The following is a 26,547-nucleotide window of genomic DNA, read 5'->3' on the forward strand; positions in this document are numbered from 1 at the left end:
TTAAAGGGTCTTCAACTCAGCCACCAATTTTGAGCCTGCAATTTACCCGAGGAGCAATTCTACAGGTGCAATTTATTCCATTTAGCATCTAATGACTTGCTTTGCAGGCACAATCAGTGAGTTAAATGTCTAAATGCTGTAAACTACACCTGTAAAATTGGAACCGTTTTTAAAAGCTAGGCCCTAAATACTTGAATTAACAGAGCTCAGCTCAATCAGACTTAGATTTCTCTAATGCATCACATGTCGTTCAGAAACTTAACAGAGGAAATTACTTTTTTTGTTCATTTTGTTTCGCAAGGCTGCCCTCTAACTTTCCCATCTTCCTCAGACAAGCACTTACTGTGACAATGCCCATGTCAAACAGATAGTGCCCATCTTTCTTTATTGGGCTGAGTCAATGACATCTGATGCTACAGAGAGGTTTAGTACTGTTCATATCACCATGCAGGGCCAATAAACCTGCTGAGTAAAAAGGCATGAAGGTCCTAGCTAAATCCATCAATAGCTGTGATAAAACTGGACCATCCACGTCACAGTGGAGGGAAGCTGGGGAAGAAGTGGGAATTGGGATGTGGGAAGGGAGAAAAGCAAGAACTTTCTTTGAGCACATTACACACATGCATCCAGAAACAAGGAAAATCAAAATAATTAAATGGGGACCCAATTCTGCAGTCTGCACTCAGACACGACTCCTAGTGAAGTCAACTTTAATGGGACTTTTGCTGTCCAAGTAAGGATTTCTGGATGGGCGCAGGGCACATCTATACTGCAAAGAAAAGCCCATGGTGCCGAGCCTCAGAACCTGGGTTAATTGACTCTGGCTCGTGGGGTAACAATAGCACTGTAGACTCCCTGCTTCACTGGAGCCTGGGCTCCAAGACCCTCCCCGCTCGCTGGGTTTCACAGCCCAGGTTCCAGCGGGAGCAGGAATGTCTACATTGCTATTTTTAGCCCCACCGCCCAAGTCAATTGACCCCGGCTCAAAGACTCTGCACCATGGGTTTTTCTTTGCGGTGTAGACATACCCTCAGAGATCACTTACCAAATACAACTCGTCATCTGTTATTACACTTAGAGACACTGATTGAGATTGGAGCCCCAGAGTGCTAGGCACTGTATACACAGCCAGATACTGCCCATCTCAAAGAACCGACTATCGAAATAGACAAAGGGTTGGGGGTGGGGAGGGAGCCAGAGAGGGGAAGTGCCCTGCCCAGGGTCACCCAGCAGGGCAGTGGATGAGCTGGGAACAGAGCCCTTTTCTTCTGATCCCAGTACATTACCCTAACCATGCTGTCTGCTTAACGTAACTCCAAACCTACCCTTTTCTAGCAGTATTTCATTATAGCCACTCATTTAAACTGCATCTTTTATCTCGGCACAGATTGATGGAGAATTATTAATACAACTTCTGATTTGTCTCCAGCAAGTCTTTGCAGGATGATCAGATTACTATTAGTGCTATCAGTGAAACATTGTTAGACTGCAAGAGAACAAATGCGAGCTGCCACCACAGCTCAGAGTAACCCTCAACTGAGACATGGAATGAGAAGGAAGAGATGAAAAGGTATGTAAAGTAAATGCTGGCTGTGCAAGGAAATAAGTGTTGCATGAAAAGGTAAAGAGAGAAAAGATGGGAGGAAAGAAGAGATAAGAGCAGGCTGAAAATTTTCATTCAAAGCACTTTATTTTTTTTTAAATGAAAAATGGTTCCCCCCCAAAAAAACCCTGACATTTCCACGCAAAGTATCCATTTCTGACTAAATGTTTCAAGTTTTCATAACCAAATCAAACTTTTTTTGCTTTCATCTGCCAAAAATGGAAACATTTCAAATGGAAACCAAAACATTTTCCTGCTTTTGGCAACTAAAAACAGAAACAATTCTGCAACTCTCTCCCCTTCCGCATTCAGTTTCCATCTGAAATTTTTCAATTCCCGACAACAAAAATGTTTTTGTTCCCTCGAAAACCTGAAAACTTAAGAAAATTTTCAGCCAAAACAAAAACTTTGATTGAAGATTTTCAGTAGAACAAAGAACATTTCGCAGCCAGATGCAGTCAGGCTACATAATGATGATACTATAAAGGAGGGGGACATTAGACATATTATAATCATACCACCTAAGTCTTATTATAGCACTTTTCATCCACAGATCTCAAAGCACTTTACAAAGGAGGTATCATTATCCCCATTTTACAAATGGGGAAACTGAGGCACAGAGTGGGGAAGGGACTTACCTAAGGTCATCCAGCTGGCCAGTGGCTAAGCTGAGAATAAAACCCAGGTCCTCCTGAGTCCTAACCCAGTGCTCTGTCCACGACATGGCCCACTACTCGTGATTCTAACCATAAATGTAGATGCTGGGTATTAAAACTCAGAATGCTGATTCTATCTGAGTGTGAACCATCTCATGCGGCTTGTGAGGTATTGCTAAACTGCAGTTAAACCAATTGACCGACCAGCACAGCCACAGGTTCTGTGGAGTATTAGTTCGTTATAACCACCCTTTCCATCTTCGTAGCTCATTTCCTGCATCCAATCACTACACATGAGTAATTACAAACCCAGCCACAATAACGCTAACGAAGGCAAGCAAGCAACACAGAGCTCATTTCCTCTGGGGTTGAACGGTGACTGCTCTCTAATTACACTGAAAATAAGGTGGCTCTCTTCACTATCAGCTGCAGCATATTTTACTACTGGTCTCACCTAGGCAGTTACTCAGGGATAGATCTCTCACACACACACGCACACTTCACTTACGTACATGACTCCAAATCAGTGCAGTTTTGTTCAGACTCCTCTTGTAGCAAGGACAAAGCACTCCCGATTACGTGCTACAGAAATCGAGAAGGGGGTGGGGTAAGTGTGAGTAAAGGTGTGTGTGGGGGAAATCCTTCCTGAATGGCTCCAGCAATGCACCTCTTATGCAATTCAATGTTATTGCTCAAGTTGGAAACCAGTTCTACAGGTTAATAACACTGCTAAGGCTGAGCAGAGGGTCGTTCACTTTTAAAGACACTGCTCTGGCAAAAGCACTGAATTCATTGTCTCCAAACATCTTTGTCCTTGAATTGTAATGGTTATACAAAATCTACATGCATGTATGTACCTGTGTGTGCAAAGACTCTCAAACTGAAATGCAGCCACTTCTGATGTAGAACACATTACCAGCACACAGCAACAATACACAATAGTAGAGCCAAAGAACATCATATCAGACTGGAACCAAATGGGGAATTTTAGATAGGCAAAACTGTCACTCACTTGGAATATGGCCAGGACATCCCTGTGACTGCAAAATAAATGTCATGGTATTATCAGTGACTGCTAGCTGTCTCACAGAAAGACAACACCTTCAGCATCACAGAGCTCTTGACAATATGCTGGGTTGCTCTATCCATACCGAATCAGAGGAAAGAATGACACCTATTGGATCAAACACCCACCTCTATCACCCGCGCCTCCACCTAACCACACTGGATTTGTCTGGAAATCACTGATCAAACCTGACTGCCTGTCACAAGATTTGAGCCTAAATGAGTATGGTTGCTTAGTTTTTTCACATCACCCTGTATATGTTACCCTGCAGAGAGCTCTGCAAAACTGCAAGTTTGTGCTTTGAGAAAATGAGAGAATTATTGTGGAAAAAAATTAGGACAGAAAAACCCTGATGTTTTTTGTTGGTTGTTTTTTTTTTCTTTTGTTTGTTTGTTTTTTTGGAGGGGGGCAAAAGATAAGAATCTAAAAAAAAGTGCTTTGGGATTCCCTGGGGTGACACACAGTATGTAAATGAAATGCATTAAAAACAACAACTGTATTCTTCTCAGGATTAATTCATATAAAGGCCTGGATAAGGAAAAAAAGGGGAATTTTTTTTGGAAATATCAAAATGGTTGGTTTTAGCATTACCAAAATGAAATGCTCCAATTTTTCATTCAAGAAAGACATTTCATTTCAGAATTTCACTCAATTTTATTAAAAAAACCTCACCAACACTTAAAAAAATGTAAAACTTTGAAATTGAAATGTTACGTTTTCAGGTCAACCTGGAATGAAAGGTTTCTTGACATTTCTCTTCACCAGAAACTTTGAAACACTTCCATTTAGGGCTGACCTGAAACAAGGTTTTTTTTTTTTTTTTTCAGCTCTGCACCCATGTCAAATAGTCATTGTACAGATCACTGGTTCGAATTTAGCCCAGATGTTAACTAAGAAGTCGTTGCAATCTGAAGCCTTGATTTAGGAATGCATTTAAGCACATGCTTAATTTAAAATATGTGCTTAAATCCCACCAAAGTCAGTGGGACACAAATATGTGTTTAAGCGCTTTCCTGAACTGGAGCCTGAAGGCGGCTCAGTGAGTGACAGGAAAATTATTAGAGCTCTAGTCTAGTCTCTAGTGGGCCAACGTCTAATACTACCAAAACCACCATTATAATTGGCGGGCTGGCCAGAGAGCCCTTTGCTTGGATGGAATGCAAAGTGAATAGCCTTCTCACTCATAAGCTTTGTCTTCACAAGGAGAAAAGGTGTGTTCTTACCTTGTGTTAGTTACCACGTGTTAGTAGTAATGCAAGGTAAATTAATGAAGACAAGGCGATTTGTAGTTTTCACACAAGTTAGCAAGTTGAGGTGAACACTAGGCTCTTGCATAGTCTTAACCTTGACTTGCTAAAGTGCGAAAACTACCAACTGCCTTGTCTACACTAGGGCTTTACCCTGTGTTGCTAATGAGCGGTATCTAACACAAGGTAAGAACTTATCTTTTTTTCCTAGAGAAGCCGCATCCTTAGGACATGTCTATACTACGCCCTATATCGACAAAATTTACGCTGCTCAGGGGTGTGTGAAAAAACGAGCTACCGCCGCTCGTTTAGTGGTTTTATGTCAACAGGAGAGCTCGCTCTGTTGGCATAGAGCAGCTATACAGTTGCATCAGTACAGCTGTGCCGCTGGAAGTTCGCTAGTGTAGACATGGCCTTAGTGTTGATCTCTCTATAGCGCAGGGCCAGGCACACTGGCTACATATTGTGAGGGGAAGCTTCCACTGCCCCTGCCCCTGCCCCTGCCCATTCTGCTCTGGTTCTGTGAGTAAATCTAGGACCTCCTTCCCCAGGGCTGTGAATCCAGGACCGCACACCAGTGCTATATTCACTTCATTTATTGATTACATTATTTAAGAAGAGAGACCCACCCCACAGAAATTAGAGAAGTGACCATTCCACCAGAAGCCCTAATGGTTTTTACATCCACTTTAAAATACCCTGCCCGTCTCTCCTCAAATACCTCCCTCAAATGCTGGGATTTCATCTAAGTCTTTTATAGCGGGAAATGGAATATTTTAGTTGTTTAGTTGCTTTAGGCAAGAGCAAATGTCTCTCTCTCAATAAGCAGGATGCAAGCAACTGCCACAGCAGACATCTAGAGCGCAGCGTAAATACGGTGCATGAATAGCTCAGAAAGGAAAGAGTTGCCTGTATTGCTGTCATTTTGCAACCCAGACATTTAGGGTTTTGTAAAATCTTCTGCAAATATGAACAAATGTACATTGTGCATGTTTTAGATTCAGGCTGATTTTAACTTGGGGTAGTGGTGGGGGCGTAATTTGGAAACATAAACAAGCCAAAACTAGACTGTTTTTACTAAATACTGTCCTATTTTTGAGCAAATGTCCAAAGCATTACAATTTTATTTTGTAACATGGGAACATTTTTAATGATTCTAAACAAAACGTGACCGTGTTTTTTTATTTAAAAAGGCATTTTAATTGAGCTATTTATTTTTGCAAGCAGCTAGTACAGAAATACGAGTCAGATTCACCTCTTCAAAAATAAAAAGGACCACAAGAATTTGTGAAAAACATGCTGGTGATAATCAGTTTATGCATCAGACCTCCCCAATCTGCCCCAACCCTGAGCTGTAAAGAACTGCCTAGAGAGGCAGTCTGAAGTGTAGTTGTAGCTGTGTCAGTCCCAGGATATTAGAGAGACAAAGGCGAGTGAGCAGGGGCGGCTCTATGTTTTTTGCCGCCCCAAGCATGGCAGTCAGGCGGCCTTCGGCGGCATGCCTGCGGGCGGTCCGTGGTCATGCGGATTTGGCAGCGTTTCTGCGGGTGATCTCCCCCATCAGTGTAGAGCGTCTGCAGTAACAGTACCCGCCACTGAATTGCCGCCGAAACGCGGGACCGGCAGACCTCCCGCAGGCACGCCGCCAAAGGTCGCCTGACTGCCGCCCTCACAGCGACCGGCAGACCGCCCCCCGCGGCTTGCCGCCCCAAGCACATGCTTGCTGCGCTGGTGCCTGGAGCCGCCCCTGCGAATTAGGTAGTATCTTTTATTGGACCAACTTCTGTCGGTGAGAGAGACAAGTTTTCGAAGCACAGAGAGGGGATTAGTGAGTTGCAGATTGTTGTAATAAGCCATCCTATGCCATTAACCCCCTCTTTTTGTCCTATGACTGCAGAGGTGTTAATGAGCCATTCTACCTTGAATGATCTCTTAAAATATGTGCTAATTGCTTATGCTAAACAATCTGTTCCACTTTGCAAGTCCAATTTTTGACCAGTCCTTCCCACAGATGCCCCAGGCCCGAGTCCCATGCTCACTTTGCTGGTAGGAGTATAAGAAACCTCAGGGCACGTCTTCACTCCCAGCGCTCTTAAAAAAAACCCACCACCACGAGGCGAATAGCTACCAGCGCTGAGCGCTGGTGCACTGTCTACACTGATGCTTTACAGCACTGAAACTTGCAGCGCTCAGGGGGGTGTTTTTTCACACCCCTGAGCGAGAAAGTTGCAGTGCTGTAAAGTGCCAGTGTAGACAAGCCCTGAGTGGCTACATTTGCAGCCTTGGATCCTATAAAAACGCTGCCCATGTTTTCCCCGCATGGATCTGCTGAGTCAACTCTCAGGAGGTGGGGGGAATGCAGATTTGCAGACACTTTGCTAAACCACTTCCACATGGAGGGTCTAATAGGAAATGAGCCCTAGGGGAATGTGAGCTCAGGTCAAACCTGACATCACAAAGACTCCCTGGAAAGCTATCTACTGAACCGGATTCAAGGGTGGTACTCTATTTTCTCTCTACACAGGACAGCAAAGCATGGTTTCCTGTTGTGAGTCCTTTCAGGCTACTCCCTTCCCTTCCTCCTCTTGTTCCTGACCCCATCGGTCTGGCTTCAGGATAGCAGGACTTCCTCTTCTGATATCACCAAAGCCTTCCTTACGATAGCCACTGTTATTGCTTTTCAACCATCCCCACAGTCCTTTGCCAGCTGGTAGTCTGAAACGGACTGCAATACCGGCATACGCTGTGCCCATCTGCTAGGTGGCTTTACGTGCCTTCCCTCGGTCGTGCTCAGAGTTTGGACTGTTTAGTGTTGGAAGAGAATGGTGCTCATTAAGGAATCTCACTTGGTCAAATTTTGAATCCGTTCAAACGTTATAGGTTCAAAAGTTGGCCCTGGGAGCTATTCCTGGCTCTGCCCCAGCCTACTGTGTTTCCGTGGACAATTCCCTCCCTCCCTCCCGAGTGCCTCATGTTTGCCATCTTTAAAATGGGCAAACATCATTAGCCCTTTTTTGTAAAGCAGTTTGAGCTCTGCATTGGAAGTAGTGAGTAAGAGACAGGTACTAGCATCATCAGCTCTGTGTTCCACTTAAGAGAGACAGGGGAAAAGGGCAAAGAGAAAATAAATCCACTGTTGGGAGGAAAGGAAAGTAGGCAGTGTGAAAAAACAAGGGTGATACCGAAGCAAGGAGAGAAAAAATTTTTCATCATCAGTACAATATAGTATACAGGGCACCCATTCATATAGCTTGGCGTGTAGGTATCGGGTACCTTCATCCCCAAGCCAGAGCACAGGTTTTAATTTTCGGGTGTGTCTACACTGCAATATAAAACCTGCCGTTGGCCAAGGCCAGCTGACTCGAGCTTGTGGGGCTGAGGCTACGCACACACGACCGCTTACGTCAGTATAAGTTATGTCGCTCAGGGGTGCGAATAAGCCACCACCTGAATGATGCAAGTTACACTGACCTAAGCAGGTCAGAGCTATATCGGTGGGAGAAGCTCTCCTGCTGCAGTAGCTACCGCCACTTGCGGGGGCTGGAGTAATTAAGTCGACAGGAGAGCTCTCCCCCATGGGTGTACAGCGTCTGCAGTAACAGCACCACAGCTGTGCCACTGTAAGCTCTGTAGTGTAGTCACAGCCTTAGGCTAGGGCTGTTTAAATGCAATGTAGACTTCCAGGGTCAGCAACTCTCCCACCTCGCAGGATCCTACAGGACGGGCTCCAGCCCAAGCCCAGAAGTCTACACTGCAATTAAACAGCCCCTTAGCCTGAGTCCCGTGAGCCTGTATCAGTTGGCACGGGCCAGTCACAGGTGTCTAATTGCAGTGTAGACATACCCCTAGAAATTTGAGTTTTGAAAACATGATTCAGGGGGTTTTCTAAACCAAAAGAAACAAACACAATTTGACCTAGTTTTATAAACCTGATTCCCCTCTCTCCCCCACTTCCTGAGGTTTATAAAGCGTTCAGCTCCAGGAGCCTCTCTCTGCCCCAAGCACTGTTCCAGTCTCACCTCCTTCACACCTCTGCACTATGGAATCACCTTTTGCACGGCACGGCTTATAACAATCAGATTGACTGATCCCAGCTGCCCAACTAGCCAAGAGAATTCTATAACACATCTAAATACCAGCCAGCCTTATCCACTCTCTGCACAGCAAAGGCTACAGGCAGGAAATGAAAGGAACCTCAAGATAAAAAACCCACACAGAGGAACACTCATGCACAAGCCTCAAGGATAATTCAGCACAAATGAATATTATTTACATAACAGCAAGTGCATGTAGCACTTTAAAAAGAAAAAGGCTCAACTCTCAATTTAAGCATCATAAAGAGATAATTGAAGTTCTGGGGTCGACATGGTTACATGCCTATCACTCAAAAATACCGAGCAAGCAGCAATCGTGATCCATCTGTCAGCGTGCCGTTCGCTGTCGCAGAATCCTCGCTAACAGAGATTACTACATTTTGACGGCTGAGGCATTAGAATTCAGGGGAGTTTGCCACATGAGGCGTTACAGTGCTCCTCAGAGCAGCTTAAGTTACAGATCTGGTATGCACATGAAGTCCTAATTAGCACAAAAAATAAAACACAACTCAGGTTTCCTCTCTTCCCTGCCAGGATACCAGGCACCTGTGTTATCCAGAAACATTTGGGCATAGAGACTGAGAACGAGTGCAAGTCATTTCTGATGTGCGTGTGCGGATGAGTGTATGAATTCAGGAGCATATGGCTTGCCTTTGGAGGATTTATTTTCTTCCTCCTCCGTTTGGGTTTGCAATACCATCGGGCCCAAAAGAACTGTCTATGGCATTTTGTCTGATCAGCTAAGAGGTCTCTTTTTTTTTTTTAAATGAGAAATTAGCTTGATTATTTGATGAGCGATAAGAACCAACAAAGGATGTCATATTATTTTTATTCCTCCACGTTAAGGAGGTTTTAAATTAATTTGCTGCTCATTAAAATGCAGGATTAACAACCATGAAAACTGAAATCCTGCTTTTATCCATAGGGCAGGAACAGGATGAGCAGCCTTTCTCCCCACATCACCCCCAGCGATGACTGGAGGGACCACCTCTGGGGGATCAGAGGCTATTTCTGTCTCTGAGGCCTTTTCGCTCTTTGGAAGAGGACGGATGAAGTAATGAGTTTAAGGAAGAGGACTAGGAGACGCAAGCTCTACTCCTGCCTCTGCTGCAGGCTTCCTGTGCAACCTTGGTCAAGTCACTAACTCTGTGCTTCAATTTTCCCCATTTGTAAGATGCAGACAATAAAAATTAGCTTAACGCTTGAGGGCCCAACCTTACTTACATGAACAGCCACTTACTCTGTGAACAGCCCTATTAACCCTGTGCAAATACTCACAGGGTAAGTCATTACTCAACCTAAGTCAGAATGGCAGGATCAGGCCCTTGCTGTGTTTTTATATCCTTGGAGTGGAGGTGCTACAGAGGTGCATAGACATCGAGAATTGGACTGAAACCACCAATTTGTAACAGGTAGGACACTGGTCACTCATCAGATGGGAACAACTTTCAGAGCAGCAAAGAACGAGAAGATATTTCTTTGCCAAAGCAACATTTGGTTGCTGACAGAGACTGCTGCATTCCCACCAGTAATCTCACAATCTGGGAAAAGTCTGTGACATCTAAATGGTATGTTTTCTGACAGCCTGCCTGGTTTGCTACGGAAATCAATACTACTACTACTTCTCACAATTAATATATGAGATGCCTCTAGGAGCCCAGCTCTTCCTACACTTGCTACTTGTAAATAATCTGTAAAAGCTTCTCATCCAGCGAGAGAAGTGAAGATTAAATATTTACTTTGGAGGGTGCCATTTTCTGCCAGAATGTTTTATTGGAGGTGCTCGGTGTCTAATGGTGAGCTGAGGATCTCTTCCTCGGAGCAGAATAAATAAATAAAAATAACTGCTGTAGAGGAGGGCCTAACAGATACCCAGTGCCGCTTTGGGCATAACTGATTGATACCACTTCTAATTAGCAACATTTGTAAAGTTCAGGCCTTCTGTTCCTGACATGTGTCACGCATAGCTGAACTCGGCCGTTCCAAGAGGCGAGCAGCGGGTGGAGTATTAACAAGCCAGGGCTGGCAGATAATTTGCTCTTGTACCCATGGTGCTAGAGCAACTCATTCTTAGAGTGCAAACTTTGGGCCATTCCTGCACGGTGCCAAGCACCACTGACTCTTAGTGCGTTGCAAGGATCTCGCTCAAAATGGAGCCGTTTAGTGCTAGCCTGCAGACCTCTCTGCAATTTGCTAGTTTGCTACTAGACTGACATTCCCACCACTGCCATTGGAGCTACACCAGAGGTGGGAAAGTTTTAGAAAAGCCCTACTGTAGGTTATGATTATTTATACAGCAATAGTACCCAGGAGCCCCAGTCATAGACTGGGACCCCATCGGGCTAGGAGCTGTACAAACTCAGAATAATAAAAGAGTCCCTGCCCCCCAGAGCTTACAATCGAAGAGCAGGCCTAGGATCCCATCCACTCCTTTCTGGGAGACGCACTCTATTCCTACGCTACGTGTACACTCCTGAACAGGGCTATCAAACAGAAACACCCACGTGCAATAGCAGTAGCACCATCCTTTCAGGACTCCAGCAAACAACTCTGCCATCAGCTTCCCAAACCAGCTCTTTTTCTCCCTAATATCGCATTTGCTCTATGACTGTGTCAACTCCTCCCCAACAAAATCCAACACTTTGTTACGACCGTCCACTTGGGGCTGCCCTTCAAAGTCACCAAATTCAGCCACTTGGCCGAGGTGTCAGTCAAGACTACACCACACCCAGAGGACAAAATGTACAGGTTTATTCTGTGGTTGACCAAATCCATCTGTAGTTGTTTGCAACACAAAAAGGAAGTGCACTTAGATTTTAACAATCCTTCTCACTTCAACACAAGGACAAAAGTGCCTGATGTTAGTGGCTGAAAGTCAAATGTGTCTGTTTTCATCAACCAACCCAATAGGATGCTGAGCTAAGTGAATACAATGGCTGTTAACCCTTTCTGCAGTTCTCAGTGCCGTATTTATGTCAATAAAGTTAATGGTTTCACATCATCATGCTAGCTTGTGCTACACATGATTATGAGACCACACGATCAGCATGTTCTGTGCACCGCGCCGTAGGTGATGAATACCACCTGCCCTCTCCCTTTCAGCAGAAGTTTGAGTAATAGGGCCCCATTGCTGACCTATAATGTACTCTCCCTAATACAAGTCAAGGTGGCGGTCTCTCTTACTGTGGCTTGGTACTTCTTTGCCTTGATTCAATTCCCACAAGCTACCTGAACAGCGTCATTCACTCGCTCTCCCTATTGTACCACACCATCCCTACTGTATGCGCTGGTAAGCGGACGCTGCAGCCGGCTTCGCCAGCCCTGCCCAATGCCAGTGAAAATTTGGATGCTGCAAACGAAGCCACTGCTAGCCGTAAGCCAAACACAGCCAGTCAGAGTTAGGAACAATCTGAAAGCCAATTATGATTTAACAAAGCAAATATGTTCATGCAAGGGTAGCACGACCTTCACTCAAGAAACCTTACAAAACAACACATAAGGAAGGAAAAAGAAACCTAATAGCCGGGAAACATGCTCTTACCTGTCTGTAGCAAGCCAGCCCCACTGTCTTTAACTCCAAAATGCTGCTGGATGTCTAGCAATACACCTGTAGAGAAAATGGAGAGAAGAAACTCAGTGCCTTTGTCCTGTGAAGTGTGCAGCAGAGATATGTGGTTTTGGGCAGCAACAATAGGGTCTGCAAAGCCTGCAGCGACTCACAACACGCAACAACGTTCAAAACCTGTGCACTGACTTCTTCTTTCGTGTGCATGTTTGTTACTTTTGGGGTAACTGGGGCAAGTAAATTACCAATAGGTGTCAGCAGGTTAAGAGAGTGCAAAATGTTCCCAATGAAACCCAAATGCATGAGAAGCTTGCCTTATTTATTATTTATGTTGCCAAAGCACCAACACCTAGGTGCTGTGCAGACACACAGGGAGAGGGGGTCTCTCACCCAGAAGAGCTCACACTCTAACAGGCAAGACAGACAAAGGGTGAGAGAGGAAACAGAAGCATAGAAGTAAAGTGACTTGCTTAAGGTTATGTAGCAGGTCAATGGTAGAGCCAGCATTAAAATCCATGTTTCTTGATCACCAGACTAGTGTCCTATCTACTGGACCACACTGGCTCTCAAAACTCAGATCAGGTTCTTCAAATGTTTCACCATGGTTTGCAAACTTTTCAAGCAAACCTGGGACTAGTTTCAAGTGACACTCGTTGGGAGGCAATGCAACCTTGTGTACAGGACTTGTAATAGGCGACCCACTCAGTCTTGGGCAAATCCCCTCTCTGAGCCTTGGTTTCACCATTTATCCAGCTCTGGTGAACTCTTGTTTCTGATATTTTGGGGGGAAAGAAATGAAATCAATGGTTTAGTACAGGGGTCGGCAACCTTTCAGAAGTGATGTGCCGAGTCTTTATTTATTCACTCTAATTTAAGGTTTCGTGTGCCAGTAATACATTTGAACGTTTTTAGAAGGTCTCTTTCTAGAAGTCTATAATATATAACTAAACTATTGTTGTATGTAAAGTAAATAAGGTTTTTAAAATGTTTAAGAAGCTTCATTTAAAATTAAATTAAAATGCAGAGCCCCCCGGACCAGTGGCCAGGACCCAGGCAGCGTGAGTGCCACTGAAAATCAGCTCGCATGCCGCCTTCTGCACGCGTTTCATAGGTTGCCTACCCCTGGTTTAGTAAAAGGGGGAAAAGTGACTAGACCTTATTTTAAAATAACTGAACAAAATACATCAACACGCACCCACACACAGTCTAAACACACTGGAGTGTTACATGTATATTTTGTAGGAAGTAGCTACCTTATCCATCTAGATTCTCTTACTGCACCCAGCACAGGGATTCGAAGGCCTCGCAAATTTAGCCATGTGAATGATGTAGTATAATCACTGAGTGCAGCCAGGCTTTGCAAGCCATAACTCAAGCTGTGCTGAGTTGTCGCAGCATAGTCTTTTACAGTTACTTATGATGGGCAAATATCTCCAAAGGTTCAGAGGTTCCATTTGGGTCAGATAAGGATCCAAAGGCTTCCATGCTTGTCCAAAGTTGAAGCAAAGTTACTCCAACTTCTCTGGCCTGGAACATGCACACTCACTTGCTTTCTCAATTTCTAGCATGTCCTTGTTTTGGCCAGATAGCAAACAGCACATAAATAGCCTAAGTTGTGGAACTGCTGCTTGTGGCTTCTACCAAAATTAGGAAATACACCGAAACCCTCTCTTCGACAAACTGGAAAGTTTTCCCCAACTACATTCAACCCCTAAACAAGTTCAGATCCAGCTCAAAAGCTGGCCCTTGGTTTTATCCAGAAGGATTCTGCTCATCCTTAAGGGTCATTAGAAGCAACTCTCAGAGTTAACTGGATCTCACTGGCCATAAAACATCTTACCTTTCAGAACAGTCAGGAGTCATGCCAAACAACAATAACAAAGACAGATGAAACAGGGACAAGTATTTCCAGAAGGCATCTGGGACGGTAGCAGGAAAACTCGTGGATTAAAAAAACGTAAAAAGGAACAAAGAGGAGGAGAAAAGAAACCCATTGTGTGTCCCAACTGGGTCATCTAATAATGCACCATTTACTCCAGACGACAGCATTCAGATTGCTTCTAAAATGACTCCAATCTCTGTCCATCAACAATAATTTAGTCTCATAGCCTCCACAACTTCCTTTCCTTAATTCTCTGAACGACAGAGAGCTTTATATGTCTGCCCCGAGGTAGCATCTCCCTTCATTTCTATTCTTCTACCCCGGCCTCACATTGCTTTGAAAGCATTGCTGTGTTTTACAATTTCAGGGTGTACACAATTCTACCAGTCCCTCCAGAGCTTTTGTTTTGTTATTGGATCACAGATAAATCTCCACTGTGTCACAATTCTTCAATCACCTTCCTTAGGCTCATCCCATTCCTATCCTTCCACCATCCTTTGCTGCTTGCTTCCTTTTTTGCTTTGTTAATAACTGAAGTAGAGTCATCTAGGCAGAATCTGAGGGATGAAAATAATTTTGCATCTACACAGTGTAACCCACTGGAGTCAGTGTGTTCTATGCTCCCTTTGATGCCTGAGCCAAAGAGGGTACAAGTCTGTTACAGCTAAAGGGCCTGGCTCTCTAACCCAAGCGTTCAGTTCAATCCCTGGTGTTGGCCAAATTGTGACTATCATGTAAGTGGGGGCTCGTCTGAGAACAGACAAGTAAGATGCATTCAAGGAGGGTATAACTACAGTTTCCTCTTTACAAAAATGAATCCCATCAACATCCCCCAAAAGAAGGTAAATTATTACCCCATATTCCCTATTGGGTAAGGAATACCATCTCTACTTAGCTACGCCAGAGTTTACCATCACCCCTCAATCTTGCTCAGCTGCCATGACTGGAATTGAACCTACTCCTGCCCATACTTAGCCCTTACTCTCTGCAGCCCAGTTTCACACAGCTACTCCATCTGGAGATGCAAAACAAGGCAAGGTCACCAGAAGTTCTAAACTCCCTATGGTCTGATGGAGGCGATGGACATTACTCCAGGAACAGTAGCCAAGTCAACAGGAGAATTCTCTTGTCAACCTAGCTCTGTCGACGGGGGGTTAGGGCAATTCAACTGCATTGCTCAGAAGTGTGGAGTTTTCACACCCCTGAGTGACGAAATTATACTGACCTAATTTCCTAGTGTAGACCAGGCCTGAATGTTGCCTGTCGCCTCTGTCATTGCACCCCTGAGCTGAGCGTTCAGAATTCAGGGATTTGCTCGCTCTACTGGGTGCATTTTAGGGGAGCTGTGGGGTTGGGGAGGGCTCTCCACTCGTCAGTGAAATACAACAACTGAGCCATACTCCTCAGGTCCCGGGTGGGGTGGGGAAACAGTCTCATGTGGTTTATGGAGAGCTGTGTGATTAATTGGCATGACTTTCCTATTGCACTTTAAGCCCGTTTTGTATTCCCTTTGGAGCATAGGTGTTTTGATATAGGATTTGGAATAGTAAATTGCAGGCAGCAGGGAGCCGATGATGTAACACATGCACAGAATGAGTTTCTCTCTAGTGGAAGAGAGAGCATTCCTCCTCAATGTGTTCCTATTATGCTGGGAAAACACTCCTGCCTTTCCTTCTTTGCTCAGCTCTGCTTATTTCTGTCTGAGTACCACATATCAGTGACTCACCCAGATCTTTAATAAGATTCAGGGGCACAATTAAGAGAGGATAGATTTTTTTTAAAGCACGTAAAAACAGAATCAATAACAGTGCCTTTGTCTTTTCCTACACTGCTCTCAGATCTGTGCTGCTGGACAGCAGGAAGGTGGAGATAATCCGGACCTCACACCAGGGCCACAGGAAACAATCATGTTGTTCCTTGAGCGGTGCATAGATGTCTCCCACTGGAGCACAACAACTGATGCAACTGAGGAAAGGGAAGCAGCCGAATGTGGCAGACAAGGCTTTTCTAATTAGAAAGTTCATCTCCGTGTCTCAGGAGGAGCTGGGAACAACAGGGACTAGCTAACAGGTAGGCAACACCCTTCGTGAGAAATGGCCTCTTGCCATGAACTATTACTGTAGGGGATGTGTTTACGACACACACATACAGATTATTATTATAATTATGGCGTGTTATTTGTCAAGCACCATCACTGTGCTCAGGCCTGAACAAATACACAGGAAACATGGTGCCTCCCTGCCTCAGATAGCTTATCCCCTGAATCAGATACTGTTAAGTGCTCACAATGTGCTTGGCGCTGCAGAAGACAAAACACAGGCAGACACAGAGAAGACAGTATGCAGTATAAAGCCCAGAGGAGGAAATGACTAGAATTGTTTATTCTGACTATTATAATTAGTTCAGTTATATTTATCTAGAGCATTATCACTGTGATAGCTGAGCACCTAACAAAAAGTTTAGAAGTGGACATCAGAGCCTTGAAGGAGGGATCTGAAGGAGGAAAGGGAGAACTGGAATGAGCATTTCATACACAGGGAGCAGTGTGGAAGAATGCATGGTAAAGCAAATGAATGGAGAATTGGGGCTGACATCATATGCCTCCGGAGTCTGAGGTGTCTGACACCTGACTCGAGATCCAGATTCCAATTTGGCAGATGGCTGCTTCTCTCTTTACAATAGCTTAACCCCAAACCCTAATCTGAAAGGCCCCATCTCTGCAGCACTCAGATTCCAAGTCCAGTTTTTGCAACTTGTTGTTAGTCCCTAAAATGCATGACCTTGCACTTTTCACTATTAAATTTCACTTTTCACTATTCCCATTTCTATTACTCCAGTTTTCAAGGTCATCTAGATCTTCTTGTATGATATTCCGGTCCCCCTCCGTATTGGCAATACCTCCCAACTTTGTGTCATTCGCAAATTTTATTAGCACACGTTCACTTTTTGTGCCAAGGTCAGTAATAAAAAATGTTAAGTAAGATTGGTCCCAAGACCAATCCATGAGGAATTCTACTAGTAATCTCCCTCCAGCCTGACAGTTCCCCTTTCAGTATGGCCCATTGTAGTATCCCCTTTAACCAGTTCCTTATCCATCTTTTAATTCTCATATTAATCCTCATCTTCTCCAATTAACTAATAATTTCCCACGTGGAATGTATCAAATGCCTTATTGGAATCATGGAGATGAGATCTACTCAATTTTCTTTGTCTAAAAAATCAATTATCTTCTCAAAGAAGGAGATCAAGTTGGTCTGGCACGATCTGCCTTTTGTAAAACCATGTTGTATTTTATCCCAATAACCATTCACCTCTATGTCCATAACTACTTTCTCTTTCAAAATTTATTCCAAGACCTTGCATACAATTGAGGTTATACTAACAGACCTGTTGTTTCCAGGATCACTTATTTCCCTCTTCTTAAAAATAGGAACTATCTTACCAATTCTCCAGTCATAGGGTATGACTCCCATGTTTACAGATTCATTAAAAATCCTTGCTATTGGACTTGCAATTTCATGTGCCAGCTCCTTTAATGTTCTTGGATGGAGATTATCTGGGCCCCCCAATTTAGTCCCATTAAGTTGTTTGAGTTTGGCTTCCACCTCGGATGTGGTGATTTTTACCTCCATATCCTCATTGCCATTAGCCACTCTGCCGCTATCCCTAAGCTCTTCGTTAGCCTCATTAAAAACTGAGGCAAAGTATCCATGCCTAGATAATCTTTAATCTCCACTCTATCCTCAGTGCTTAGTGGTCCCACTTCTTTCCTTGTTTTCTTATTTATATGGCTATAGAACCTTTTACTATTGGTTTTAAATCCCTTTGCAAGGTCCAACTCTGCTTGGCTTTTGGCAGTTCTCACTTTATCCCTACACTTTCTGACATCCAAGAGGTAGCTTTCCTTGCTGATCCCTCCCATCTTCCATTCCTTGTAGCTTTCTGCTTTCTTTTAATAACCTGTTTGAGATGCTTGCTCATCCAGCCTGGTCTGCAACCCTTCTCTATGAATTTTTTCCCCTTGCTTGGGATGCAGGCAACAGATAGAGCTTCTGCAACTTTGACTTATAGTAATTCCAAGCCTCCTCCACATTCAGATCCTTGAGTTCTTCAGTCCAGTCCACTTCCCCAACTAATTCCCTTAATTTTTTTATGTTAGCTCTTTTGAAATCAAGGACCCTAGTTGCAGGTCTATTTTTGTTCATTCTTCCATTTAGTTTAAACTGAATTAGCTCATGATCACTCGAACCAAGGCTGTTGTCTACAACCAGTTCTTCTGTGAGGTCCTTACTATTCACCAACACCAAATCTAAAATGGCATCAGCTCTTGTTGGTTCAGCATAACTGCCTATTGCTGGATTTCAAACTCTGAAACAGGTCGTGCTGGCCGCTGTCGGAGACCAGTTGCTGGACTAGACAGGAATTTCTATACTGGATCAGACTCTGTTCCTAGGATTTGAACTAAGACAGGAAGGACATTTGACAGAGGGGTAAAAAGGCTAATCCGAACATAAGGTGGACGTTAGTCTTTCTGAAGCCAGGGCCCAGCAGAAATGTCACTTATCTCATCCCTAAGCTTACACTGTCGCACATATAACCTCATGTTCCTGATCAAATGGAGCAATTGGCTATATCCAAAGTGGCCAGCATATTCCTTATTTTTTAAAGGCATTCAAATCCGGGCTCTTCACCTGACAAATGGTCTATAACTAAACAATGAGCTGCCATGGCCAGGAACTGATGTTGTACATCAAGACACCATGAGGTCACAATTTCCATAGCAAAGAGGCATTATGGTTTCCCACAGAAGAACCCCTTATTCCTGTCCCCAAAACAACCTCCAAGTTGAAATTTCAAGTTGAAGCATGGCTTTTATTAAGCACAATGAGGCTTTTCTCTGGAGAAGAGCTGCTCCTGGAAGCAAAATGGTGCGCTCACCAGGTTTTAATCCATATAAATGATAGCGCTTCCAAAGATGCGTGGAACAGAACAGGGACAGACTGTGTGTAGAGCAAAGAGCTATGAAATGCAGCTAGAGAGACTCTGGCATCCCAAAAAACACAAAAGGAGATTTCAGCCTGACAAGCCATGCACTGAAGACTACAACACACACATTTTAAATGCTACCTGTGTGTTAAGATCCTATTAGCAAACTTTAGTTGCTATTAATTTTAGAAGTATTAATTTTTAAAAATGTGTATAACTGAAAAAAAACAAAACCCAAGGGCCTTAAAAGGACATCACAGCCCAAGGATACAACTCACTACACTAAAGTACAGAGCTAGAGATGCCAAGCTAGGACTCATGCCCAGAGCTTTACTCAATCCCCCACAATCCTGAATTAAGCAGATAGGGGAATGGCATATACGTGTCTGACAATGAGCAGACAGATACAAGGCATGATGGTTAATAGCCCTACTCATGGCACCAAAGCCATTTCCCCAGCATGATCCTATTGGAAAGATGACACAGGTAAGCCATCAAACAGCCATCCAATGGAGTGCAACTTTTGGCCATAGCCAACCCGGTCTGGATACGAACCAGTGATCAAGGCATGAGAGATTCTAGAACACATTATCACTCCCCTGAGCTATTCAATCACCCCTTGTGTGTGGGAGGAAGGGAACCCCCAGGGGGTAAAACCAGAGTATGTCATTTCCCCTACACTTCTCCCCTCTGATTACTGTTTTCACTTGCACTGTATGCAAAATACTGCCACGGTAGTTTCTGGAGGAACAGGGAGTGCATGGCCTACAAATATTTTCCAGCCATCTTCATCATTATAAAGGAGACGCATATGAAGAGATTCAGCAGAGACAGATTTACTCCTAGGTCACAGCTCATTGTGGGAGCATGTCACTGAGGCTAGGTCTACACTACCCGCCTGAATCGGCGGGTAGAAATCGACCTCTCGGGGATCAAATTATCGCGTCTCGTTGGGACGCGACAATCGATCCCCGAATCGACGCTCTTACTCCACCAGCGGAGGTGGGAGTAAGCGCCGTCGACGGGAAGGCGCGGAGGTCGATTTTGCCACCGTCCTTACAGCGGGGTAAGTCGGCTGCGATACGTCAAATTCAGCTACGCTATTTGCGTAGCTGAATTTTCGTATCTTAAATCGACCCCCCCCTGTAGTGAAGACGTAGCCTGAGACAGTGTCATTGTCTCACACCCCCAACAAGGAAACAGTCACTCAGGAAGGGGAAGAGGGAAGGGAAACTCTTATCTGTCCCACTGGTAATCTGATTGAGTTCTGGTTTGAGGTCCTGGTTTAGAAAAACTGTCCTGGCTTTCTGGGATGGTCACAGAGGTACCTGAGCACCTAACCGGCTGATTCACTGGAGGGGGAAAGAGAACAGAGAACATTTGGACTGAGACCAAAAATCATCTTTGCTTAGGACACTAGGGCAGCCCTGGCTGCAAATCACACCTTCCTCCTATAGAACAGGGGTCCTCAACCTGGGGGACGTTATCCCAGTGCCAGGGGTCACAACCACCCTGCCCTTTACATATTGCTGGATGGGAGGTGGAGTGCTGGTAAGGAAAAGGTTGGAAACAACTGCTCTAGGAGATCTTCTAAACACAACCTATGAGGGAAGGTTGCAAAAACTGAGCATGCTTAATCTAGAGAAGAGAACACTGAGGGGGACCAGATAACAGTGTTCAACTATGTTAAGGGCTGTTATAAAGAGAACAGTGATCAATTGTTCTCCATGTCCACCAAGAAGTAATTGGCTTAGTTTGCAGCAAGGGAGGTATAGGTCAGATATTAGGAAAATCTTTCTAACTAGAAGGGTAGTTAAGTACTGGAACCGGTTACCTCGAGAGGCTGTGGCTTCCCTGTCATTGGAGGTTTTCAAGTACAGATTAGACAGACACCTGTCAGGGATGGTAGGTATACTTAATCCTGATTCAACATGGGGAGAGCTAGACTTCTCAAGAATCAGTGCTGTAATCCTTCAGGGGCACTGCAATAGCTGCTTGAGAATCTGTTAAAAAAACAGGACAACAACAAAAAATTGGGAGGGTTCAAAGCCTTGGGCTTTGTCTACACTGCACACCTTTTAGCGACACAGCTGTGCTGCTACAGCCGTGCCACTAAAAGTCACGCAATTTAGCTACTGTTTGCCTTCTGCCAACAAAAAACTTCCACCCCCAAACCAGTGGCAGCAGCTTTGTCAGCAGAACAGCGCTCCTGCCAACAAAGCACTGTTCACACTGGCACTTTTTGTCGGTAAAACCTTTGTTGTTCATTGGGGTGTTTTTTTTAACACCCCTGAACGACAGAAGTTTTGCCAATGAAGTTCCAGTGTAGACAAAGCCTTAGAGTCAGCTGTGATGGCACTGGACATTTGAGAGGGTTCCTGTATGTTTGGACATGTGGAAAAGGGATGGTCTGAGGCTCAGCTCAGGAGACTGTGTTTGACAAGGGAGGTAAAACCAAAGGACAAACATCTGTAGCTACTCCACCCAGGAGACCTCCTTGCTTCACTGCGGTGGTCTTTTCAATGGGGTTTTGTGGAGCACTAGTTGCTATGCATCTGAATCTCTGTTTAGGAAATTGCTGGCTACTGCACAGGAAAACTCTGAAGCAAGCATTTCCATTTGCCATACCACAATATTCCTATTCGGGACAGGAAAACAGGTTTCACTGGAGAGCTGCACCACCTGTCACACCCATTTCTTTCCATTCATTTTTTTATTATTATTATTATAGCTGTGGGAAGATATCTGAACTATTCCTTCATCCTCAAGGCCATTGGCTTATCTGTGTGGTATGTAACAGGTAATTAAGCACCAGACAGGAGGAATGGAATTAGCCAAGGGGGGGGGGGGTGAGAGAGGAAAAAATATTTAAAAAAACAACTCACCATCTCTCTCTCTAAGGGTTTGAGTAGAAATGACTATGGGCTTGTTTAAGGTGAAGTTTTAGCCACCAACCCCTAGTGTAAATGTGGGGTACCAGGACAAAGACTTGCCCCAATGCAGTTTCAAATCAGGTGTAAGATAATAAGAGTACCTAGGTATTAAACAGCACTTTTCATCTGTAGATTTCTAAGTGCTTTACAGAGGATGACAGTAACATCCTCATTTTACAGATGGGGCAACTGAGACATAAAGAGACTTGCCCAAGGTCACCCAGAAGGCCAGTGGCAGAGCAGTGAACAGAACCCTACTCTCTCGTGTCCCAGTCCAGTTCTCTGTCCACTAGGCCAAGTACAAGTGACTATTTACCAGGTGAAATATGCTCAGAGTAAGGGTTTATCAATGCAGTTACCCTGGTGGTTTGAACTCCAGTGCAGACAATCCCTTACCAGCAGAATTATACTCAAGGACCTAATTTACCTTCATACACTGGCACCTGGGTAAAGCTCCGACAAAGGGAAGGGCTAAGGAGATGAGAAAATGCCGTTCCCAGAAAGTGGGCAGGACTGCGCAAATCCTGCTCTGTTTTTAACAAGAGTTTGAATGCAAATTGCCTGCAAAGTGCTTTGGTGGCAGGACCACACCCTAATCAAATCCCTGATCTCCCTAATTACAGCTCAGGATTATGGCTGGGAAGCAAACCTTGTGCATGTCAGATGGAGGGTACAGTGATCTCAGTCAATGCAAGCAGAAGAGCTATGTGAAACCCAAAGTAATGAATGCCTTCCATACATGACCCCAACAACAGCTCCCACTGGTACAATTGTGGACTAAGAACAGACTAAGTTTGAAGTCCAGATCCACCAAATCTTTGTCCCCACTATCCCATCCTCATCTTCCAGTTTTCCTACCAACTCCTTACTCTTGCTCTTTTATCTACTCATGATTAAGTGAGATATACCCAGATAATCCTGGCAAGTGACCTGCACTCCACGCTGCAGAGGAAGGAGAAAATACCCCAGGGTCACTGCCAATCTGACCTGGGGCTAATTCCTTCCTGACCCCACATATGGAGATCAGTTAGAATGTGAACATGTGAGCAAGAACCAGCCTGTCAAGCACCTGAGAGAGAGAATGCTTGGTGCCATCTCAGAGCCCTGGCCCTCCCTGTCCAATGTCCCAGTCTGATCTGAGCCTTCACCAGACTCATCCTTTGAGGTTTGGAAAGTTCCGTAGGGAGATGGATTGAGGCTGCAAAAATTGGAACTGGTCTGAATTCTGAACGCTCAGCTCAGGGGTGCAATGCCAGGGGCGATAGGCAACAATTCGGAGAAGGATCGGGATATCCTGCAGGGAGACTTGAATGACCTTGTAAACTGGAGTAATAGTAATAAGATGGAATTTAATAGTGAGAAGTGTAAGGTGATGCATTTAGGGATGACTAACAAGAATTTTAGTTATAAGCTGGGGACGCATCGGTTGGAAGTAACGGAGGAGGAGAAGGACCTCGGAGTCCTGGTTGATCGCAGGATGACTATGAGTCGGCAATGTGACGTGGCCATGAAAAAAGCTAATGCGGTCTTGGGATGCATTAGGCGAGGTATTTCTAGTAGGGATAAGGAGGTGCTGCTTCCGTTATACAAGGCACTGGTGAGACCTCATTTGGAGTACTGTGTGCAGTTCTGGTCTCCCATGTTTAAAAAGGATGAACTCAAACTGGAACAGGTACAGAGAAGGGCCACTAGGATGATCCGAGGAATGGAAAACCTGTCGTATGAAAGGAGACTCGAGGAGCTCGGTTTGTTTACCCTAACCAAAAGGAGGCTGAGGGGGGATAGGATTGCTCTCTTTAAATATATCAGAGGGATAAATACCAGGGAGGGAGAGGAATTATTTCAGCTCAGTACTAATGTGGACACGAGAACAAATGGATATAAACTGGCCGTCGGGAAGTTTAGGCTTGAAATTAGACGACGGTTTCTAACCATCAGAGGGGTGAAGTTCTGGAACAGCCTTCCGAGAGAAACAGTGGGGGCGAAAGACCTCTCTGGCTTTAAGATTAAGCTTGATAAGTTTATGGAGGGGATGGTTTGATGGGATAACGTGATTTTAGTCAATAGGTCAATAACGTGCCATCGCTGGTAATTAGTATCAATGGTCAATGTGGGTCTGGCTGGAGAATCTTGCCCGCATGCTCGGGGTTCTGCTGATCGCCATATTTGGGGTCGGGAAGGAATTTTCCTCCAGGGTAGATTGGCAGAGGCCCTGGAGGTTTTTCGCCTTCCTCCGCAACATGGGGCAGGGGTCGCTTGCTGGAGGATTCTCTGCGACTTGAAGTCTTTAAATCATGATTTGGGGACTTCAACAGCTGAGTCAAGGGAGAGAATTATTCCAGGAGTGGGTGGGTCAGCTTTTGTGGCCTGCATCATGCGGGAGGTCAGACTAGATGATCATAATGGTCCCTTCTGACCTTAAAGTCTATGAGTCTATGAGTCTACACTAGGAAATTAGGTCAGTATAACTACATCACTCAGCGGTGTGAAAAATCCACACTTCTGAGCAATGCAGTTGAATCGCCCTAACCCCCAGTAGACAGAGCTAGGTTGACAAGAGAATTCTCCTGTTGACTTAGCTACTGCCTCTTGGGGCGGTGGAGTACCTACGCTGACGGGAGAAACGCTCTTCCCTGCAGTGGTCCGGCTGCGCCACTGCAGTGGTTTGCGAGTAGAGAAGCCCTCAGATAGCCAATGCCCTCGTACCTCTGTCTCAGGTTCCAGATCTCCATTTGGACCCCATTTCTAGTTCTTCAGAATTCTCTTTAGACAAAACAAAAACCCTGAACAATGACAATTTCCATTCTCCCTCCTCTGCTCTGCCAGATCCCAGTGGGGAGAGGAAACGAACATGGATATATCCTTGAAACGGCTGCTCTGGTGGGTTTGTGATCCAACCAGACACGGCATCCACTCTTGCAACATTTCCAGCCCAATTTTCAAGTCTTGATTGGTAAGGCCTTTTGAATCCTGCTTGTTCAAACCTCTGAGGTTGCTTGTGAGGCTCCACCATTACTACTCTCTCTGTGCACACCACTGCGAAATGGAAAGGGGACATAACACTGCAAGTTCCAGCTCCCTTTAAGCTTCCAGACGCAGTGCTTCACCACATGCTTGAACATATCTCAGGGTAGGTCTACACTACCCGCTGGATCGGCGGGCAGCGATCGATCCAGGGGGGTCGATTTATCACGTCTAGTCTAGTCTCCACCGCCGTGAGAGGCGCAGGCAGAGTCGACAGGGGAGCGGCAGCAGTCGACTCACCGCAGTGAAGACACCGGGGTGAGTAGGTCTAAGTACGTCGACTTCAGCTACGTTATTCACGTAGCTGAAGTTGCATACAGGGGCGGCTCTATAGTTTTTGCCGCCCCAAGCACGGCAGTCAGGCGGCTTTCGGCGGCATGCCTGCGGGCGGTCCGCTGGCCACGCGGATTCGGCGGCATGCCTGCGGGAGGTCCGCCGGTGCCGCGCCTTCAGCATCCCCGCCGCCGAATTACCGCCGAAGCCGCGGGACCGGCGGATCTCCCACAGGCATGCCGCCGAAGGCTCCTTGACTGCCGCCCTCACAGCGACTGGCAGGCCGCCCCCCGTGGCTTGCCGCCCCAGGCACGCGCTTGCTGCGCTGGTGCCTGGAGTCACCCCCGGTTGCATAACTTAACTCGATCCCCTCCCCGCACCGCCAGTGTAGACTAAGCCTAAGAAACAAGACTCAGAAGGAGAATTCATGCACCAGTAATTTCTTTCAGATGGTCACCCTGAGTAAGGGCTAATTAAAAGCAAACCAGCACTGATAAGGACAGCACCAACCAAACTACATACGAATCCAGCCAGTGACTCACTGCTCCTTTACTGGAAAACTTGGCATGTCGTAGCCCTGGAGTAACAGTGAGTCATGAGGCTGGCAATCGCCACAAACAGAGAACAAGTATGCTAGTGCCTAAATATTTATTTATAGGTTATTGTTTCTGGTGGATTTGTCTCTTTAGAGCGGACATCCATACCAACCCCAGAATAATCTCAGGTCTCCCAGATGGAGGAAACCAACAATGCAGGTTACTTTATTGTCGCAAATATAACCCAAGCCATCTCTCTTTCACTCACACACTCACGGTCCAGTGCATTCCCATCGGAGAGCTGTTCAATGTGACATGAGCTTGGTAGGTCTCAGCCCAGTTTCTCACAGATTTGTAACTACATAACAAAACCCACCACAGAATAAGAGAAACACAGGGCTGAAAGGATCCCTGAGAGGAAATCTAGTCCAGCCTCCCACATTAAGGCACCTTTAAGTATGCCTAGACCATCCCTGACAGATGTTTGTCTAAACTGCTCTTAAAAACCTCCAATGACAGAGAATCCACAGCCTCCCTTGGCAACCTATTCCAGTATTTAGCGATCCTTATAGTTAGAAAGTTCTTCCTAATATCTAACCTAAATCTCCCTTGCTGCAGATTAAGCACATTACTTCTTGTCTTGCCTTCAGTGGATGGAGAACAATTGATCACTGTCCTCTTT

At 45.1% G+C, this 26,547-nt stretch overlaps 1 protein-coding gene across 1 annotated transcript in view; it reads right to left on the reverse strand.

The window, feature by feature from the left end:
• Positions 1-26,547, reverse strand: part of SPNS2 (SPNS lysolipid transporter 2, sphingosine-1-phosphate) — a 140,892-nt gene that overhangs the window by 74,487 nt on the left and 39,858 nt on the right. Inside the window, exon 2 of the mRNA XM_065418434.1 lies at positions 12,208-12,273. Within this exon, the coding sequence (XP_065274506.1) occupies positions 12,208-12,273 (66 nt within the window). The remainder of the gene's footprint in view (positions 1-12,207; positions 12,274-26,547) is intronic.

This window comes from Emys orbicularis, chromosome 17, assembly GCF_028017835.1.
Source record: "Emys orbicularis isolate rEmyOrb1 chromosome 17, rEmyOrb1.hap1, whole genome shotgun sequence".
Classification (NCBI taxonomy): Eukaryota; Metazoa; Chordata; order Testudines; family Emydidae; genus Emys; species Emys orbicularis.